The 19,289-nt window shown below is 34.5% G+C and overlaps 1 protein-coding gene across 11 annotated transcripts in view; it reads right to left on the bottom strand.

Annotated features, from left to right (window-relative positions):
• LOC108967865 overlaps window positions 1-19,289 on the bottom strand; it is a 75,568-nt gene that overhangs the window by 29,404 nt on the left and 26,875 nt on the right. For 5 of the 11 annotated variants that reach the window (XM_018931491.1, XM_018931494.1, XM_018931495.1 and 2 more), the window contains exons 1-2: window positions 17,182-17,361; window positions 8,255-9,091 (exon numbers count right to left, since the gene is read on the bottom strand). The exons of 4 other annotated variants lie outside the window; for them this stretch is intronic. In XM_018931491.1, coding sequence (XP_018787036.1) covers window positions 8,255-8,715 — 461 coding nt within the window. In that variant the 5' untranslated portion in view covers window positions 8,716-9,091; window positions 17,182-17,361. Of the gene's footprint in view, window positions 1-8,254; window positions 9,092-17,096; window positions 17,137-17,181; window positions 17,364-19,289 lie in introns of those variants that run through there. 2 more of the 11 variants (XM_018931492.1, XM_018931493.1) reach the window with 2 other exon arrangements.

Raw genomic sequence — 19,289 nt, 5'->3', positions numbered from 1 at the left:
TAACTCGGCTATAATCGCGTAAGCGGTGACTACGCCAATCAAGAAGAAGAAGGCAATTAGCTAAATTTCATTGCAATTATTTGAAAAAATTAATTGATTAATTAATAGTCAATTAGCGGAAAAATTAAAGTACACACAGATTTACTATACATCGCAATTAAGTTATTTACTAAGGAACAAATTTATCCTCTGTAAACATTAGTCCACTTTTGGTGATAACACTTTGTCTACTGTAGATAGAGAACTACGGTTCTTTCTTTACCAACAAATTTAGGGTAATAAATATTTCACGGCAAGAATATATTTTGTTATTTTGAACTCGAAAATTTGTCAAGTTTTCGAGTTCCACGCTTATTTCGGTGACTGCTTGAACCGCACAGTGAGGATATTTAAAAATCTAGATCGAGTAAAGATCCCTCCCCAGGATTGTGCTCTGGGTTTAGGACTCGCAACGTAAAAAATGAAAAAAAGGAAAACATCATCGTAAGAGAGTTCGGCTACAACCCGTAAGCGTTGTTCACGCCAATAAAGATGAAGATCGTGAAAAGATGTTTGACTAATTCATATACTGAGTGGGGATAATGAAACCATTTATATCGATTTTAATTATACTCTCGCAACAAAGTTGCTAAAGAGAGTATTATAGTTCCGTTTACATAACGGTTGTTTGTAAGTCCTAAAACTAGAAGAGTTAGATATAGGGTTATATATACTAAAGTGATCAGGGTGACGAGTAGAGTTGAAATCCGCATGTCTGTCTGTCCGTCCGTCCGTGCAAGCTGTAACTTGAGTAAAAATTTAGATATCATGATGAAACTTGGTACACGTATTTCTCCATAAGAAGGTTAAGTTCGAAGATGGGCAAAATCGGCACACTGCCACGCCCACAAAATGGCGGAAACCGAAGACCTATAAAGTGTCATAACTAAGCCATAAATAAACATATTAAAATTAAATTTGGCACAAAGGATGGCATTAGGAAGGGGCATATTTGGACGTAATTTTTTTGGAAAAGTGGGCGTGGCCCCGCGCCCTACTAACTTTTTTGTACATATCTCTAAAACTACTATAGGTATGTCAACCAAACTGTACAGAGTCGTTTCTTTTAGGCATCTCCATATACAGTTCAAAAATGAAAGAAATCGGATAATAACCACGCCCACCTCCCCTACAAAGGTTATGTTGAAAATCACTAAAAGTGCGTTAACCGACTAACAAAAAACGTCAGAAACACTAAATTTTAAGGAAGAAATATCAGAAGGAAGCTGCATCCAGGCTTTTTTTAAAAATTGAAAATGGGCGTGGTGTCGCCCACTTATGGGCCGAAATATATGGTATATAATATTTTCTTAATACCCTGATGACATGTACCAAATATGGGTGAAATCGGTTCACAACCACGCCTGAAATCTCGATTATCACTTAATCATGCAAGAGTATAAAATGTTCGGTGACACCCGAACTTAGCCCTTCCTTACTTGTTTTATGTAGATTTTGTTTATGCCCATGACAAGTAGTTTTCTTAAGCATCGTAAGGTATTATTATTATTATTATTATTATTATTTTTTTTTTTTTTTTTTTTTTTTTTTTGTGAGAAAACTAAAAGCAAATTTTAAGATTTTCTTCAACAGAAAAAGGGCACCAGATGGCAAAATAGCGCTATTTATTCGAAATGAAATGAACCATAAGAGAGAATATAGAACAATAGCTCCAAAAAACCCAATACAAATTCAATGGTCGAAAATACTACATTTCAGGAGTGATCTGTTCTAAAGACGCAATTTCTTGATGATTGTGGATTTCTATTTACGAAATCATATTTGCCAACAGAAAGTCGTAAATCAACAAGGAAAATACTTATTATATATTTACTGAATAGACTTACAGACATCCATATATACCATATAAACCCTAGGTAGAAATATACATATATAATTAGTCATTTATATGTCACCAAGGAAATTTGTCTTGTTTTTTCGAATATACATATATAATATTATATATAAAGGTATCTCTAAGAGCAATTCCAGAGCAAACAAAAAAGTAAACAAATATTGTAACATTCGTATTCAAAATTTCGTTTGTCGTACAGCGTTGTGCCAAGTGACATGACGCTTCTTCTGGGTGGTGCCGCTATGAGAGGAGCATTTCTGTATGCTTGCAATGCACGTCGCCTTAATGCTGATTAGTCAGCGCTGTACTCGTGAATGAACATAATTTTCGAAAATTTTGAAATATTTACGATGTTCTTAAATATAAGTTGGACGCATTTATTATTAAATACAAGAGACTTCATTATTTTTGTGAAACAACATTGTATATAGATATAAAAATATAATATTAAAAAAACGTAAATAATATTATATACCTTTGTCAAAAGCGTTCAATAATAGCAAAAATTCGGATCAGTGGTTTTCAAAATTACTTTTAGAATTTTTTCTCAAGTATAAACGTATATACAATTCTATAACCACTATATACTATACTACATACATATAAACGAATGAACTTAGTTTTTTTCTATCTTTTTACATCAAAAAATCCACCCAAAATAGGTCACAGCAAATACACTGACTCAGCAATGAGTGTGCAATATTACTTTTCATTATTGTTCACATTTTTCTATGCAAACAAAGCAGCATTTCACTACTCAGTTGATTTCTGTAAACCACAAGCACCTATCATATCTGTTGATTTGCATAATTTAACTGTCAAAAGTGTCATTCAGCTTTGTTTACTTTTTCCTGGTGCTCAGTTGAGTCAGTTTTAGCTTTTTGTATGCTCATACTCAGCGGACTACTGGCACAGCACCCAACCACTTGGCACATTATCCACTCTTCAAACCACTTCATAACGGGTCTGGCGATTTTCAACAAAGAAAAAAAAAGTGGCCGCCAAAGCGGATACTTGAGTTTTGTTAGCCGCAGGAAGTGGCGCATAGAAATTAGAAATGTCAATATTGAATGCCAATGAAATTTATAGAAAGAGGATAAAAATGTTTAATGAAGTGCTTAAAAAAATATATGAAGTAGTCTTTTTAATTTGCATAAGACATGCAAAGTGAAACGGATAATAGCAACAGCACAGTGGTAGCGTAAAGTATGGGTTGGAAAATGATGTAAAGCGGCTTTAGCTTTCAGTGTCTTCTTTTATCTAGATTTCCATTGGGATGGTGTTCCAAGAAAAATTTAGACACATATAATTCAGAAGTTTTTAAATTTTGCCACTTATCTATGACCCAGTCTTGAAAACCTTTATATGGTTAGTGAAGTAAAGTTTTAGAAAATTTATTGCCTTTCGGATAACATCCCTCCTCCTCTTTCTTGCTTATATAAATAATTTTGTGCAAGATTCACGAAATTAAATTTGGTATCTATATGTTATGGTCTCGACTTTGCTGAAAATTACAATTTGACAACAAAAAAAAAAAATTACATTGGGTAGATGAAAGTTTGGAGATGTTTAGAAAGCTTCTTGTTAGATATATGAAATTGTGTTATTACATCATAGAGTCCATAGTATTGATAGTGAAGAACATTCTTGAATCTTACAATTCAGAATTCAAATACTAATAGCTGTCACTAAAAAATTTTTCGAGTGGAAGACATAAATAAAACAATTATTTTGTCTTAATGAGCTGTTCAGAGCTATAGTAGAGCAACTTAAAATTCTGGGTTGCTATAGACATTGGTTGAAAATGGGGTTAAAACTGATTGATTACCTCTTAACAAAGAGTATTTTGTAGTTTTATTGTAAGTAGTCATGTTGATAAACATAATATATAACAATCATACTTAAAATTGAATCTCTGAAGAAAGCTACACGATATCCTTCAAGGATATTATTTTTTCACAGAGCAAATCACGCCTATGGAAACTACAACATGTACATTGAAAATATAATTTTGCGTAAGTAAGAGAGACTTTCAGTTAGAATTGTCAATTGGGCCTTAAACACTCATAGCAACATTAACAGAAAATTCTGTTAGTGCTGTTGGGTAATTAACCGGCTATTTAACCAATAGTTAGCTTACAGGAAAATTTCGAATCTGGGTGATATGTAAAGAGAGCTAGCAAGATCGTCACATTATGTGTTTCCTTCACATTCCCACTGTGCTTAATCATATGATTGCAAGTTTCGAGCACATATGTTATATCCACCAGATATACAACAAAAAAGTATTCAGAAAGCCTTCAAAATATTTTGATAATTTTTAATATTTTTACAACAAATATTTACTAAAATTTTTTTCAAAAGTTTAAGGTGAGCAGAGACTGCTGATCATTGTTGTGAAAAAATATACCGAAATGTACAAAGAATAAACAATTGTGTAAAGCATTTCTCAAGGAAATCGCTGCATGTTGTTTAAAAGCCTCAAACATAAGGCAGACTAAACAGATCGACTACTGTAGCCAAAAAAAAGTGAGATAACTTATACTCAAACGCAGCAGAAAGGAAAACCATCAAAAGAGCACGTACAAACTGTTTACAATTTTTCGCTACAATTCAAATCCAAATATCTGGCTACACCTTCCCACAGTACAAAGTGCATAATATTGATACTTCTACACGCCAGCTGCCACACTTTTTCAACGAAAACGCAAATAATTAATTTTCTTATTGCTTTTGTAATTTTTTGCTTGCTGTTATCTTTCTGTTTTTGCTATTTTCTTTCATCATTTGCAGAGTCAGTTGCAACAATTTGTAATTTATTTTTCCATTTCACTTTGTTTTGTTCGTCCAATAAATATCGTGGTGGTGAAAAATTATTACTCATGCCAAATGTAAGAAAAACATGTAGAAATGAATTGCAAAATTCTTAATATTAAATCAAAAACAAGAAATGTGCCAAGGCATGATTCAGATGTTTTGCGCTGTGCTCTTCGGATTTTGTAGAATATTGTTTATTTGTGGTTTTGTGGAGGAGGCAATCAGGCAAACGATTAAAATTGAGGTCGAATAGGGTTCAAGCATTTATTTGGTTTGCTCGGATGTCTTTTCTAATTAACAAAGCGTTCTCTAATGCCTGTATGTATTTAATCGATATCATATCATACCATGAAGAAGATTCTGGTTCAAATTTTTTATGGTTATTAAGTCTGAACTCACAAGGATCGTATAAAATAATGAGAAGTTAACGAAATGAAATTTCGATTTCAGCTTGGGTTTCGTCTTGTTTTTATTTTTGTTTAAAGCAAAAAAAGTTGAGATAAAAAGAACTAGCACTATATTTTGTAATTATTCCCTTTTTTTTGTGATTTATTTATTTAGATTTAATTAACTCTGCATTTTTAAGTGCTATTCAATTCTAATTATTAGCTTGCAAAAATGTGCAACACCCAAAACTAAAATTATAACAACGCCGCATAGAGACTTCCACTTCCCTTACTCATCAAGTTTCGATTTTCTTCCCATACTTGGTCCTTTTGGTTGCGCTGCTGATTCCACAGAAATCTGTGATCGCTAAAAATAGTGCAGCGACACTTAAAAATACGACACTCAGTGAATGTGCGACCCATATGTAATACTGATTCGTCGTGCAATTATTTTTTCCACTCCTTTTTTCACAGCGACCAGCAGCATCCACAATTTAATGAACGCCATTTAATCTCGTAATACTCAGTTCACTTCAAGCATTTTGCTTGCCCAAACAAAGGCTGCATCAAAGAAATGCGGTATACTCGAACGGCCTGACCCATAGCAACCGAGGAACGTATATGAGCATATATATATTCATATATATATAGTATATATGGATACACTCATATATTTACAAGTGTGTTCGCATATGCATACATACAAGTACATATGTCAGCTTAAATACATAGATGCATACAGTAAGGCAAGTCATGACTATGGAGCAACAACATGTTGCTGCTGCAGCTACTGCTCATGTAGTTATTGTTGTTGCTGCTGTCATTGATTGGCATCACCCATTTGTTGTTTGTGCTTTTTTTGTTGCCGTTCACATATTTTTCTTTTTTCTTTTGCTTTTTTAATGCTTCTTTCTTCTTGGAAGGCATTTTTAAGCGTTCAATGGCATTTCACTTAGTGTCGCTTGGAGTGAGGGGGCCGCCTTGGCGCTTTATAGCCCACGAAACTTTTGCTTTTCTTTATTTTCCATCAAACACAAGATAATAGCGGCCCCCTCCGCTTCACCCACACACAACCAAAAACACTGACTCACAGCGATTTTTCAAGATCAAGGGCGTCATAAGAAAAGAAAAGCAAATGCGTTGCTCAATACATATGTGTATGTTTATGTGTTTGTATATGTAAGTGTGTTGTATGTATGTATGTTGGGGGGTTAGAAGACGTTGACTGTTGTGTCGCGCAAGTTATTGCATCTGCAGTACATGACATAATGACAGCATACGTTGCTATAAATAGATGCACGTTAACAAGTCGGCGGAAAATGAGTGGCGAAACCACAAAATGGCGTTTTTGTGGTAGACTGGGGAGGGAGTGCACACATTTGGGAATGTAATATACAATATTCGAACAATAAATGGCACATACAATTAAAAAAAATGCATCAAGAAAATAATTTTTATTTTATTATCAAGAATAAAGTGTTTTTGTAAAATTTTTCATAAACATTATTATTATTAATCATTTTTAATATGAATATAATAATTTTTAAAGATTTCCTTTGCAAGTTCTAAACTGTATTTTAATATTTTTGTACAGCTTATAAATATATTTCCACTCATCTTAGGAGCTCTAGCAAAGTAACCTCACATTGTTTTTTTTTTTTTACTCTATATGAAAGCACCGATTTTCTAAGTAAAATCTCTGTTGGAATAAATATAGAATAAGTAATTATGAAAATGGTTGACCACGACCGTCACGTAAGCAGCCATGACTTCGCTAAGTAACTTAAAATTCATCATCAAATGGTTTTGAACCATTTAAAAGAGGCTGGATACAAAACAGATGTTTGGGTACCACAAAGTCCGGATTGACGCCTCAAAAGGTTATGCTGAGTGTTTAGGGGGATTGAAAAGGAAAAGAGCTTCTCTAGCCTGGGAGAACGTTTTTTTTTCTAAATTTTACTGTCAACAACTGATAAGATTGAAGCAAGCAATCTCAAAAACGGCAAGAACTGATCAACAGAAAAGGCTTCGTTTTCCATCAGGACAACGCTAGGCCACATACATCTTTACTCACTCGATAAAAGCTGGGGGAGCTTGGCTGTGAAGTTTTGATGTATCCACCATAAAGCCCTGATCTTGCACCTTCGGACTACCATTTTTTTTTTTTTTTTGGTCAATACAGAACTCCCTCAATGAAGTAAAATTGGCTTCAAAAGAAGCCTGTGAAAATTACTTGTCGCAGTTTTTCACCGAGAAACCAGAAGAGTTGGTAAAAAGTGGTCGACCAAAATGGTACATATTTGGTTCATTAAAGTTCATTATAAATATAAGAACAAGTTGAAATTTGATTAGAAATACGAAAAGACTTTAGACGGTAGTTACTTTATATTTTAACTTTAAAAACATGTTTCATTTTAATGTCGAACACGCTTACTTATTCATTCGAAATTTTGAGATCATTTTTATTTTTAAAGTAATGATTTCGTTTTTTATTAAAACTGTATCATTTTATTCTCCAAAAGTTTTTCTTCAGTTAATTTTATAGTCTTAAAATTTATTTCAAAGACGTAATTTATATTTTAATAGAATTTTGTTAAAAAAAAAATATTTTTTTGCCTACTTTGGGTTATTGGTACTAATATATTCATTCACATTTTTTTATTTACATTAAATATTTCTGCTATGTAATTTTATTTGAATTATTAATTTATAATTTTCTACTATTTTAGAAAGTTGCAAATTTTTTTTGTCGTGTATTTAAATAAATAAAAACCATTTTTCTGTTTTTTTTTTTTTCTGGTAATTGTTTAAATTTAAAAATGTTATTATTTTTCTGTTATGTTGTTCTCTTAAATTAATTGAAAACCGTTTATTTCCCCATTAATTATTTAAATTTAAAAATGTTATTGTTTTTCTCTTCACTTTTTTCGTAACAAAAAATTTTTTTGGACCCACCACTAATAAACAAAAACACAATATATCGACAGAAATGAGTCCAAAATTTGTAAAATCTAACATTTCATTAAAAATTTCCGCTAATTTTTATGAATGTATCTTCCCCACAAATAAATTGCATGAAATTAATAAGAAAGCCTTTTTAAACGCAATCAACAAACCCATACCCGCAAACTCAATCAAGTAGAAAGTGCGCACTTACAATTCGCTCACACGTTCACCCTGTGCCGCTGCTGCTGCGGCCGCCGCCGCGGCCACTTGACGTAGCAGCGCTGCCGCCGCGCAATTCGGTGGCGCCGTGCCATTCCTGGGTGTTGCGGGCGCTGCTGTGCCAGCAATTGTTGCTGTTATATGCTGACTTGGCGGTGTAGCTGTTGTTGTTGTTGCTGATCTCGCTGGTATGCTTATAATGGTTTTCGATGCTGCTGTTGCCGATATTGGCGCCACCGCTGCTGTTACCGTTGCAGTCACCGCGCCATTGGACTCACAATGAAAGCCGCGATCCTCGCGCACCATATAAGCGGGCAGCGTTTCGATAATTGCATTCGCCTTGTCGTTGTAGGACCCCAAAAGTTCGCGATATTTCGAGTAGACAATACGCTTCAGTTGTGGATTTGTGGTCGCATTCGCTGGCGGGGCACTCTGTTGCATTGTCGTGGCCATATTCACACTTGTGGGCGTCGCGTGTCTTGGGTTTTCTTGCAATTAAAATACTTAAGTGTAGTTGTTTTTGTTTTTAGCACTTGCTGTTGCACGCAATTTCACTTGCGTTCAGAAAATCACAATTAATTGTTTTTGTTGTTGCTTTTGCGTATTCAGTGCGTGCTTAGACGTTCACTGTAGATCACTTGTGTTGATTATTATTATTATTTCTTGTTGTTGTTATTATTATTTGCCAGCGTATTAACACGTTGCTGATTTAATCACGTATTTAAATAAATATTTTACGATTTTCTTTGTATTCCGGTTCAATTGATTTTATTACTTTATAATCACCTCCTAATTGTGCCGCCACTCATCACTGCCTTTACTGGTGTGCCTATAAATTTTATTATCAGTTACATATGCATTTCCAAGTGTACGTGCGCATATCTAAGCGCTTCTAGTAAATGTATCGTCCGTCGTTATACACAATAATTAAAAAGTTGAAGTGTGGGTGCCGCCGGATTCCTTTGTTACAATAATATCGCATTTCAGCGACATTTGAGCACAAAGCGTTCATGATTTTTTTAGAAATACATACATACTATACATTGATATATATACTTTTATTTTACATATAATATATATACTGTCTCTTATACACATCTAGATGTGTATAAGAGACAGATTTGAGCACAAAGCGTTCATGATTTTTTTAGAAATACATACATACTATACATTGATATATATACTTTTATTTTACATATAATATATATATATATCGTCACTTAAAATGCAAAACAAGGTAGCATCAAAAAGAACGAAATTCAGTTCTTTATTGCTGCCGCTGTCACATATAACCAATATATAATATAACCATTTTATAACCTAAACTAGTATCATCAAAAAAATCGGAATTATATTTTTGTATTGCTTACGATTCACTAAATCATAGCATAAAATTTGCATCTGCCGCTCGCAGATATAACCAATATATAACCATTTTATAACCTATATATAACCCTTTTATAACCAATATATAACCATTTTATAACCAAAACAAAATTTTTTTATAGGAGCGGATTCTACTATATCGTTTTACCTTAGCCTTTAAACTTATGAAAAGTGAGGTTACGATATTTTGTATTTTAGGTACATATTATAATCGAAATATTCATACACATATGTAAGTATTTTATTCAGTAATAATTAAAAGCGTTTTATGACACGATTTTTCAAACAAAAAATATTACTCAATTTTGCAGGTGTTTTGGTTGCCTTCATATTTAAATTTTTATTAAGCTATTAATCGCTACACATATCGCCTATTTTCGTATAATTATTTTTTTGGCATACAACTAATTATTGTGTTTATTTCAAAAAAGCTTTTTTAAGCGCCTATAAATTGGTTTACTGCTAAAAATTATTTTAGTACTTGTCTTGCCTTTGTTGGCACTTGCTTTTCCTCAAATGACTTTTGTACTTAATTTTGATTTTCTTAAATAAAAAAATAACAAAAAATCAAAAATTAGTTATACTATATAGTACTTATTACTTGTTCTAGGTCCGTCTTGAAACTGCGCAAAAGCCAAATGGTAAGTAGATGCAGTGAACTTACATTGAGCTTAAGTCAAGGTGGTCCGAGGCGTCTCTCATACTTTTGAGGCAACCAAGCTTTCAGCATTTATTACCTTAAAGCCTTAGCTGAAAGATAGTTGAAAAACGGATTCCAATCGGAAATTTTAGCCCAGAAAAGTCCAAGTGATCCTATAAGTGTTCTATCGTTATATTGCTTGGGTTAAAACATCTGTTATGACACATCTCGTATATGCCATATACAATTGTTACTGAAAGTCGAAACGACGTCTCACACAGAAACTGTTAAATTCGCCAATAAATGTTATACCAAGCTTTGAAAGCACTTACTGTTTGCTATGATCTATGTACCATTTTATTTAGAGTGTTGAATTATAATTAATTTGTTATAGAAAGCTAATGTATTCAATCTGTTAGATGCCAAGAAAGGTAAATTTAGCTTAGATTAGATGCCTGATTCCTCCACATCACATAGGGAATCACACTTAAACGGTTGAGTACAGTCTATTGTGAAGCTATGTGATAAACTCCTGTAGTTGGATATCAGCTATCGGCTAATTAGAGCGCTTGAACCTATCACAAATCCCTCAGGTGCTTTATTGCTCTTTCCACTTTTCCAGCTGGATGTCCGAAAGTATAAGTGGCGAAATGGTTTTGCTTTGATCCTGCAACAGCGAGACAAACGAGAAGAAAGTGTAGTAGAAGTTGATTCTATCTCATCTTCTTCCAAACCGCTAATGCAACAGGCATCCGGTAAAATATTCAATTTAGCGAATAAATATCGATCGGACAGAGTCCAGTTAGAACTGCTTCAACCATTGAAAGGAGTACTTTGCTGAAGGAAAGAAGTTCACTAAACTTCTTACGATTTCCTACGGCCAGAATACCAGCTCAGATTTCAAGGTAACAATTGTATATGGTATGTACGAGATGTCTCATAACAGATGCTTTAACCCAAGCAAGATAACGATAGAACACTTATAGGATCACTTAGACCGCGCAGTCGCTAAACCGAACTTTGGCGAATTCATCTCTGTCCATATACTGGCGAGCGAGTTGTGTGTCGGAAGACGCCGTTGAAGTAGCCTCTTTACCTATGTGTAAAAGCTTGGAGAGGAAGGTTGGTGGAGGGTTTACTGTCAATAGCTCTCTATCAACTCCAGCTTTAAGCCATTAAGGTAGCAGTAAATTTACTGCTCTGGAATACAGCTTCCTTGAGAGAGTGACCATCCACTCAGATAGCAGGACGGCGATACTAGTCTTGAAGTCACAAAAAGTGCGTCCAGGGTTGTTCAAGAAGTGTCATGCTCGTTATCAATAGAACCGAGTCTCGTTGTGATAAGACTGGTATGGGTGCCATGCCACAGCGGAATCGCAGGAGGTTGTAAAACTGGTGAAGCTAGCAATAAATGGGACCGTAGAACTGCTATTAGTAAAATGGGAGCGGGTTGGTACTCCTGTATCCTTTTGTGTTCTATTACTGATGAGATAGCTGGGCTTCGCAGGAGCTTGGGCAACGCGGGATTGATGGTGATCCCGTTGTCGCAAAATGCTTTTGGCCCAACATCCAACTCACAAGATACAGTGATCTCTTTGCCTTAGTAAGACTAGCCTCTTACTAGTTGTAGGAGTTTTAACATGCCATTGCTCTTTTAGAGTCCATGCTGTAAGGCTGGAAATCTTACCAGACGTCGTCTGCAGAAGCTGTATGGCAGAAAACGAGGAGGAAACAACTCAACACTTCCTTCTTGACTGTCCCGCATTTGGGAGGTCAAGGCTTAAACACTTGGGAGTGCATATCTTCAGGCAGGCGAACTGGTGGGAATGGAAATTGAACGTCTGTGCAAATTTGTAGTCCCTATTACTCGATTTGCTAATTTATAAGTTCGAACACTGGAGTTCTTCTTTTCACAGAGTTTTAAATATAGCAGTCCACGTGTGACCTCTCTAGATCAGCCATCTAACCTAACCTAAACTGCAAAGTCTATAGGATAAACTATGTACTCCTGAGGAAGACTCTCTTGCTCAAATTGCTACTTTTCCAATAAACTAACGGTATTTTTCAATAACTTATTAAATATGGTGAAAAGCTTGCTTGCCTTCATATCAAAAATTTATGAACCCAATGTCGGCAAGATCAGCCAGTCCAAATGATCTTCATTACTCGGAGTGATCTTTATGGTACATAAAATTGACAGCTATCAATAAATAACACTTACAGCTGAATCAAATTATCAGCAGGATATCGCGCTGTTTCGGCCCACAAACAGACGTAAAATTCACGGAAAACCATAACAAATGCGTGTGGCGGCAACCAAAGCCTAACAAATGGTTAAGCAGCAAACGTAAAACGCATCATAAAAAGCGTGTAATAAATTCGCACTCAGACCGAGTTCAAAAAGCGGCAAAATACAGACAGACAACTCGTATAATAAGCACATGAGGTAATAATAAGCTTAAAGCATTAAATACGCTCGCATGAGCAAAGAGGATCCTGACATGATCATTAATGAGGAAATATCAACATTTATTGACTTGTGTGTGTTTGTGTGCGTGTTGTAGTAATGCTTGGCCTCGTTTTTGCCAAATCTTCAATTTGCGGACATTGATTTGTGCGCTGACAAATAGTCTGAAATTGATCAGTATGATCGGCAATGATCATGCTATGTGATCTTCTTGAACCCCAAATAAAGCAAGCAACTGTCTTTGAACTCTAATTCAATTTAGCTAGCCATTTGAGGCTGTTAAATTTTGAGGAAATACTGCTGACTCATAGCATACGGCGGCAGTATGGTTTTGAAATGCCATGCGACATACGCTCAATAGATGACCGTCACACAGATGTATGTACACACTGCGGTCTGCTTGCTTGTAAGTAAAGTATGTGGGTATTTTATGTTTTCTTTTTTTATCACAAAAGCGAAAAAATTATTCATGATCATGATCGCTTACCGACCAAGAACAAAATGTAGAAAAAAAATACGAACTGAATTCAATGCGATCATGAAAAGTTCTAATGAAGTAGAAAATGCGATAAACATTTTTGAGCATGAGATGAAACCTTTTAGTGTGATCTGCTACTCGCTTTCAATGCCTTGTGGCAAATGTCTTGTGTGTCTGTCGGGCTGAACTTGGCTGGCATTTACTTAGTGGTTGCTTGCCTTTGGGCTAATAGGGCAGTCAGTGCAAACATTGTTATTGTTGTTAGGTGTGCTATGCATGTGTGTTTGTGTATGTGTAGGTGAGTAGGTAGGTGGCGGCGATTCTGGCACAAGGTGAATGCGGTTGCCAGCTGTCAGGAGGCCAAATACTCGTGTGTTGAGTGCGGGGCGTGCGATCTATTACAAAGCGTTGATGTCTGACATGCCGCATTCTTCTAAAACATAACAACCAAGTATATAAATAAGCATATTTGTACAATACATATATATTTATTTATGTATGCTATTTGGGCTGCTTAATCGGCGGCACATTTAGCCGCTGCGTGTGGCGTGCTGAAACATACAAATATACATATGTATAAGAACATAGCCATGCATTTAGTGCCAAGTGGAATGATTCATCACGTCCATTCATATCAACAACACTGTGCTGCTGCCTGCTCGACGGACGCGCACTCAGTCATCCATTGTGCTTCCTCACCTCTATTATCGTCTTTTCAAGCATAAATAAAGACAAGCAACAACAACAACACGCAATAAATAAAATTAATTTGTATGAAAAAGTGCAGTGCGGCGCTGAGAACTACCACATACATATATACCTGTCTCTTATACACATCTAGATGTGTATAAGAGACAGCCATTGTGCTTCCTCACCTCTATTATCGTCTTTTCAAGCATAAATAAAGACAAGCAACAACAACAACACGCAATAAATAAAATTAATTTGTATGAAAAAGTGCAGTGCGGCGCTGAGAACTACCACATACATATATACATATGTATATACAACTACAATAATGCATAAATACGCGCATTTACAACAACAACTACTACAAATTCTTTGTATAAAAAGGCCAAAAGATGAAAAGTCTTCGTGTCTGCGGGAAACTGCAGAAAGTGTTTTTTCCATTTTTCAAGTAGAAAATTTATTGCATGCACCCACACATATACACACATAGATGTGCGCGCACCTTTAATAAATTTATGCATGCATTTATTTAAATAGTTTATGTGGAACATTTGCGTTCTCACGCAGCTAACCGCATTTTTCGTGATTAATGGGCATGAAAGCCAAGAGAAAAGGGAAATGTAGTAAGAATTTGTGCTCTGTTTTATGAAAATAAACAAAAAAAGTCTTAAAAGTTTTCATATCACTATATTTTTTAGCATAGTAATTATGTGTTGCTAATTTTATATAATATAATCAATTTTATAATAATAATAAAAAAAAATTAGACAATAATTGGAAAATCTCAGAACAAAAACAATTTTTTCAAATTTTTTTTTATTTTTTGAAGAAATTTAATACTTTTTGAGTAAATATAGCAAAAACAATTTTTTCGAAAATCTTTTTTTTTTATAGAAATCTAGTACTTTTTTATAAAAAGTATTCAACATTCTAATATTTTTTGAATAAGTACAGCCAAAAAAAAGTTTGAAAAATTTCAAATTTTGCATTTCCGAATTTCGAAAATTTTCTTTTTATAGAAATGTATTACTTTTTTATAAAAAGTATTCAACATTCTAATATTTTTTGAATAAGTACAGCCAAAAAAGTTTGAAAAATTTCGAATTTTGCATTTCCGAATTTCGAAAATTTTTGAAATTTTTTCTTTTGAAAAAAAGTAATATTTTATCGTGATTAATTCAACAACTTTTTCAAAAACGGAAATATTTTCGAAACTAATTAGTTCCTTATAGATTTTAAATTTATGTTTTTCGGTTATTCCTTTACTGAATTATTATCATTTCTATTAAATAATTTTATCTTACACAATTTATTATATTGTTTTTCTCTTTTAAATAATTTATGGATTTCTTAGTATATCGCACATTATATACAAAAAGGTCACAACACGAAAAATTAGCAAAAAAGTAGACCTAACGGTGACTTTCCAGTGAAATAATATAGTGACAGCAATGAAATTTCTTGGATAAATGTATTACGTATTGATGTTTGGCAGTCGAAAAAGTCTTTTCGTATTTTGTCAATAGATGTCGTGGCAGTCGTATATGTGCAGTGCTACCAATCACATTGTGTCATACCATATAATATTAGAAAGGTGAGATTTTAAGCTTCATTTCAGGGAAATTGAAAAATAATGAATAAACTCCAAAATACAGCCAAATTTTTGTATAAACAAGAAAAAACGTTAACTTCGGTTTCACCGAAGCTAAATACCCTTCACAGGTGCATTTATGTTAGTAACTATATGTTCAGTTTGTATGGAAGCTATATGCTATAGTTAACCGATTGGAACAATTTCTTCGGAGATTACATTGTTGCCTTAGAAAATTATCTATAYCARATKTCGTGAATATGTCTTGTCAAATGTGAAAGTTTTCCATACAAGAACTTGATTCCGATCGTTCAKTTTATATGGCAGCTATATGTTATAGTGGTCCGATATCGGTAGTTCCGACAAATAAGTAGCTTCTTGAAGGGAAAATGGTATTTGCAAAATTTCAAAACGATATCTTAAAAACTGAGGGACTAGTTAGTATATATACAGACAGACGGACAGACAGACATGGCTAAATCGAATCAGCTCAACATACTGATCATTCATATATATACTTTATAGGGTCTCCGACGCTTTCTTCTGGGTGTTACAAACTTCGTTACAAAATTAATATACCCTGTTCAGGGTATAAAAAGGGAAGAATGCCACACAAGCCACCAATGAAATTTGTGAATTTTACGAAGTCGATTGACCAGAACCATCACATAAGCAGCCAATCGCTAAAGAACCTAATATTCATGACGGTTTTGAGCCATTTAAAAAGGCTGGCTACAAGATGAAGCTCGATTTTTTTTAGGTAGAATTATATTTTTTAAATTTAAAATACTGTTTGCTATCAATAATTTATTTTATTATTATTCTTAGTAGGAAAATATTTCTTATTTTCTAGTAAGTAAAATTCTTTTTTTTTTGTTTTATTTAAAATGTTCCATTTTAATAAAAAATATATCCAGTTAAAATTCTTTTTATTAAAGTTAAAAAAAAATGATTTTATAAAAAGTATTTTTAAATAGAAAATAAATTTTTAATAATTTTTTCTACAAACTATTTCTTTTAAATAAAATGTAATTAAAAAATATTGTCATTAATCTTTATTTATTTATTTCAAATTTTTCATGCACGGTGATATATCAACTTTTGTTCAACTCATGACTTATTTACTTTAAAAAATTTTTGTGTGTAATATTTTTAAACACTTTGCCGAGCTGAAACACTTTTTTATCTTTACTTTTTATACATATTATTATTATTATTATTAATTTTTGTGTGTAATATTTTTAAACACTTTGCCGAGCTGAAACACTTTTTTATCTTTACTTTTTATACATATTATTATTATTATTATTATTATTATTCAAAAATATCATAAAAAAGTGTAATTTTTCGTAATTTTGCCTTTGCAGTTTCTTCTTATATCAATTGCAAAATGTATATATATTGGTTAAACACAAAATAAATCTCGCCGTTTTAAATGAAAGTGCAAATATAATAAATGTTTCAGTTTCTTGTTAATTTTTTTTCAGCTATAAACCACCAAAAATGTTATCACCAGGCAGCACTCGCACACACAATACAATTTATCAGTCAACGGTCAAGTTGGCGAAGAAATTACTCTTACACAACATGCAAAACTGTAATTTGCAATTTTTTCACAATTTCAGTAAGCGCACAGCATTAAATAAACTAAATTTAAACAATTTCACCCAATAAATGTCTTTTTTTTGGTTACAAAAAGCTCTCGACGAAGAATCGTGGTAATTTTTTAAACGATGTTGACACTTGAATTTCGCGGACTTACGCGCTGCGGCGAGAAACATCAACAGCTGGCAAACAAATAAGCTGAACTGAATTGCGAACGCAACTTAGCCGAAATGGAGTGGAGTGGAATACTCGTAGTAAAGAAGTACGGAAGAAAGACAGTGGAAGCGCGAAAAGGCGAACTGCACGCCGCGATGTGTGGACGCGCAATGAGCTGAGACGCGCGTCAAGCGTAGCGTCCAAGCGGCTACGACGCCACAGTTGGGGCGCAGTGACGTTGAGACATATCAGCAGCAACAACAGCAACAATACGAGAGTCAACAACAACAATGTGAGCGTCAACAACAAGTTGAAGCGCCTCTGAGTCGCAGCAAACGGCGTTACAAGCAGGGCTCACACACAAGTGTCAATGTATATGTGTGCGTTTTGTCAGTGACTATGCGGGTTTTGTGTGTGCGGTTTCATTTCGTGTGCTCTGCGCTTGGCTATAAATTGATCTTGTTTTGTTGTTGTGCATTATTGGCGTTATTGATCATGTTGCAATTGCTGTTGTTGCTCTGGTTGCTGCTGATGGTGACTCGAAATGTGGTTGGCTTTTTTGTACCCATTTGAGTTGTGGTTGTGGCCGCTTTTAATTTCGTTTCAAAATCGTTTTTGTTGCTATTTCCTTTATACATACATTTATTGTTGGCTGGTGCGCTTCCTTTGCGGCAATGAGGTGCGCGATCACTACTTGTAGCAAACACAGTCATGGACATAGCGCGCTGCATGATGACGCCAACGTCACGGCAGGAAAAGTGAGCAAGACTATAAACGTTTGGCGTCCGGTAGACTTACACACACACGCATGCACGTATAAGCGCACATGCACACCCATGCAGGCGGTGGAAGTGGTCGGACAGGCCGAAAGTGGTATGCAGGCGTGCAGACCAGATAGACTCCCAATGCTGGGCACTCCGTCGCCAGAAGTTGCAACAAAGCAGCAAATTGCTGTTGCTAATGCCCAAGTTGTGTGGACTGTCAGTGGTGTTGGCTGCGGCAACAGTTTTGGTCAACAGCACAGGCTGCGCAGCACAAACGTCCCACTTGCTACAGCAGTGTTTGGTGTGGGCAATTGCAACTTGTTGCCGTGAATTGAGTTGGAGTTCTTGCATAAATTAATTAAATAAAGAGTTTTATTGCCCTGAGTTGGTATACATTTTATTGAATTAAATAAGAGAACGACATTTGCGCTCGAATCGGATTGTTTTAAGATCTAATATACATAGTGAGAGATTTTTGTAGAGGCTTTCAACAGTTGCATATGATATACATATGTATATCTTAAATCAATGGAAGTTAAAAAGGGTTCTTTGTTGGCTAGGTGCTTTAGCAGTTAATGTTTATTTGAGTTACGGAAACTGGAAAAAATTATTATTTTAATTATAAAGAGCAATATATCGGTCTATCAAGGCGGCTAAGCTAATAATTTTGTATGTGCTTGCTATCATCCACTGCACGCGCTAAACAAACATCTAAAATGCGCTGCCTCGACATGTAAAAAGTGGCTGAGAGCAACTACCCTCTCTCTTCAATGTAAACATAAGAAATGCATTTGCAATTGATATATTCTTTTAAGCTGTAAGAAGCGTTTAAACTGTCTGCGCATCATATAGGAACCATCATCCTACGTGAGTGTTGTATCCTAGGTAAGAAAAAAGTCAATGGCAGAAGGGGGCGTGTATTAGTATACATAGTATAAAGTAGTATTAGTATACCCCCCTCTACCATGGATTTTTTCTTTGCTCCGAGACCGTTTTCACATTACTTCAAAGCAAGGTTTCCAAAATGGACCTTTGCTGGTCTGTTTCTACACTGCCTGCGTCCAGTGATGTATTTTGCTTTGTAGCCAGCATCAAGCTATTTCGATCAGCTTCTTTTAACACGGATTCACCGGATCGCGAGTGGTTATCAAATGTTATGAATAAAGTAAAATGCAGGTTTCAAGAAAATATTTGGAAAATATTTTGAAATTTCTATAATTATAAAAATCTGTTTTATTTAATATTTTTCT

Source organism: Bactrocera latifrons, unplaced genomic scaffold (genome assembly GCF_001853355.1).
Source record: "Bactrocera latifrons isolate USDA-ARS-PBARC rearing strain unplaced genomic scaffold, ASM185335v1 scaffold_2, whole genome shotgun sequence".
NCBI lineage: Eukaryota > Metazoa > Arthropoda > Insecta > Diptera > Tephritidae > Bactrocera > Bactrocera latifrons.
Note: the sequence above shows the minus strand (reverse complement) of the source record. Positions and strands in the feature narration are given on the sequence as shown.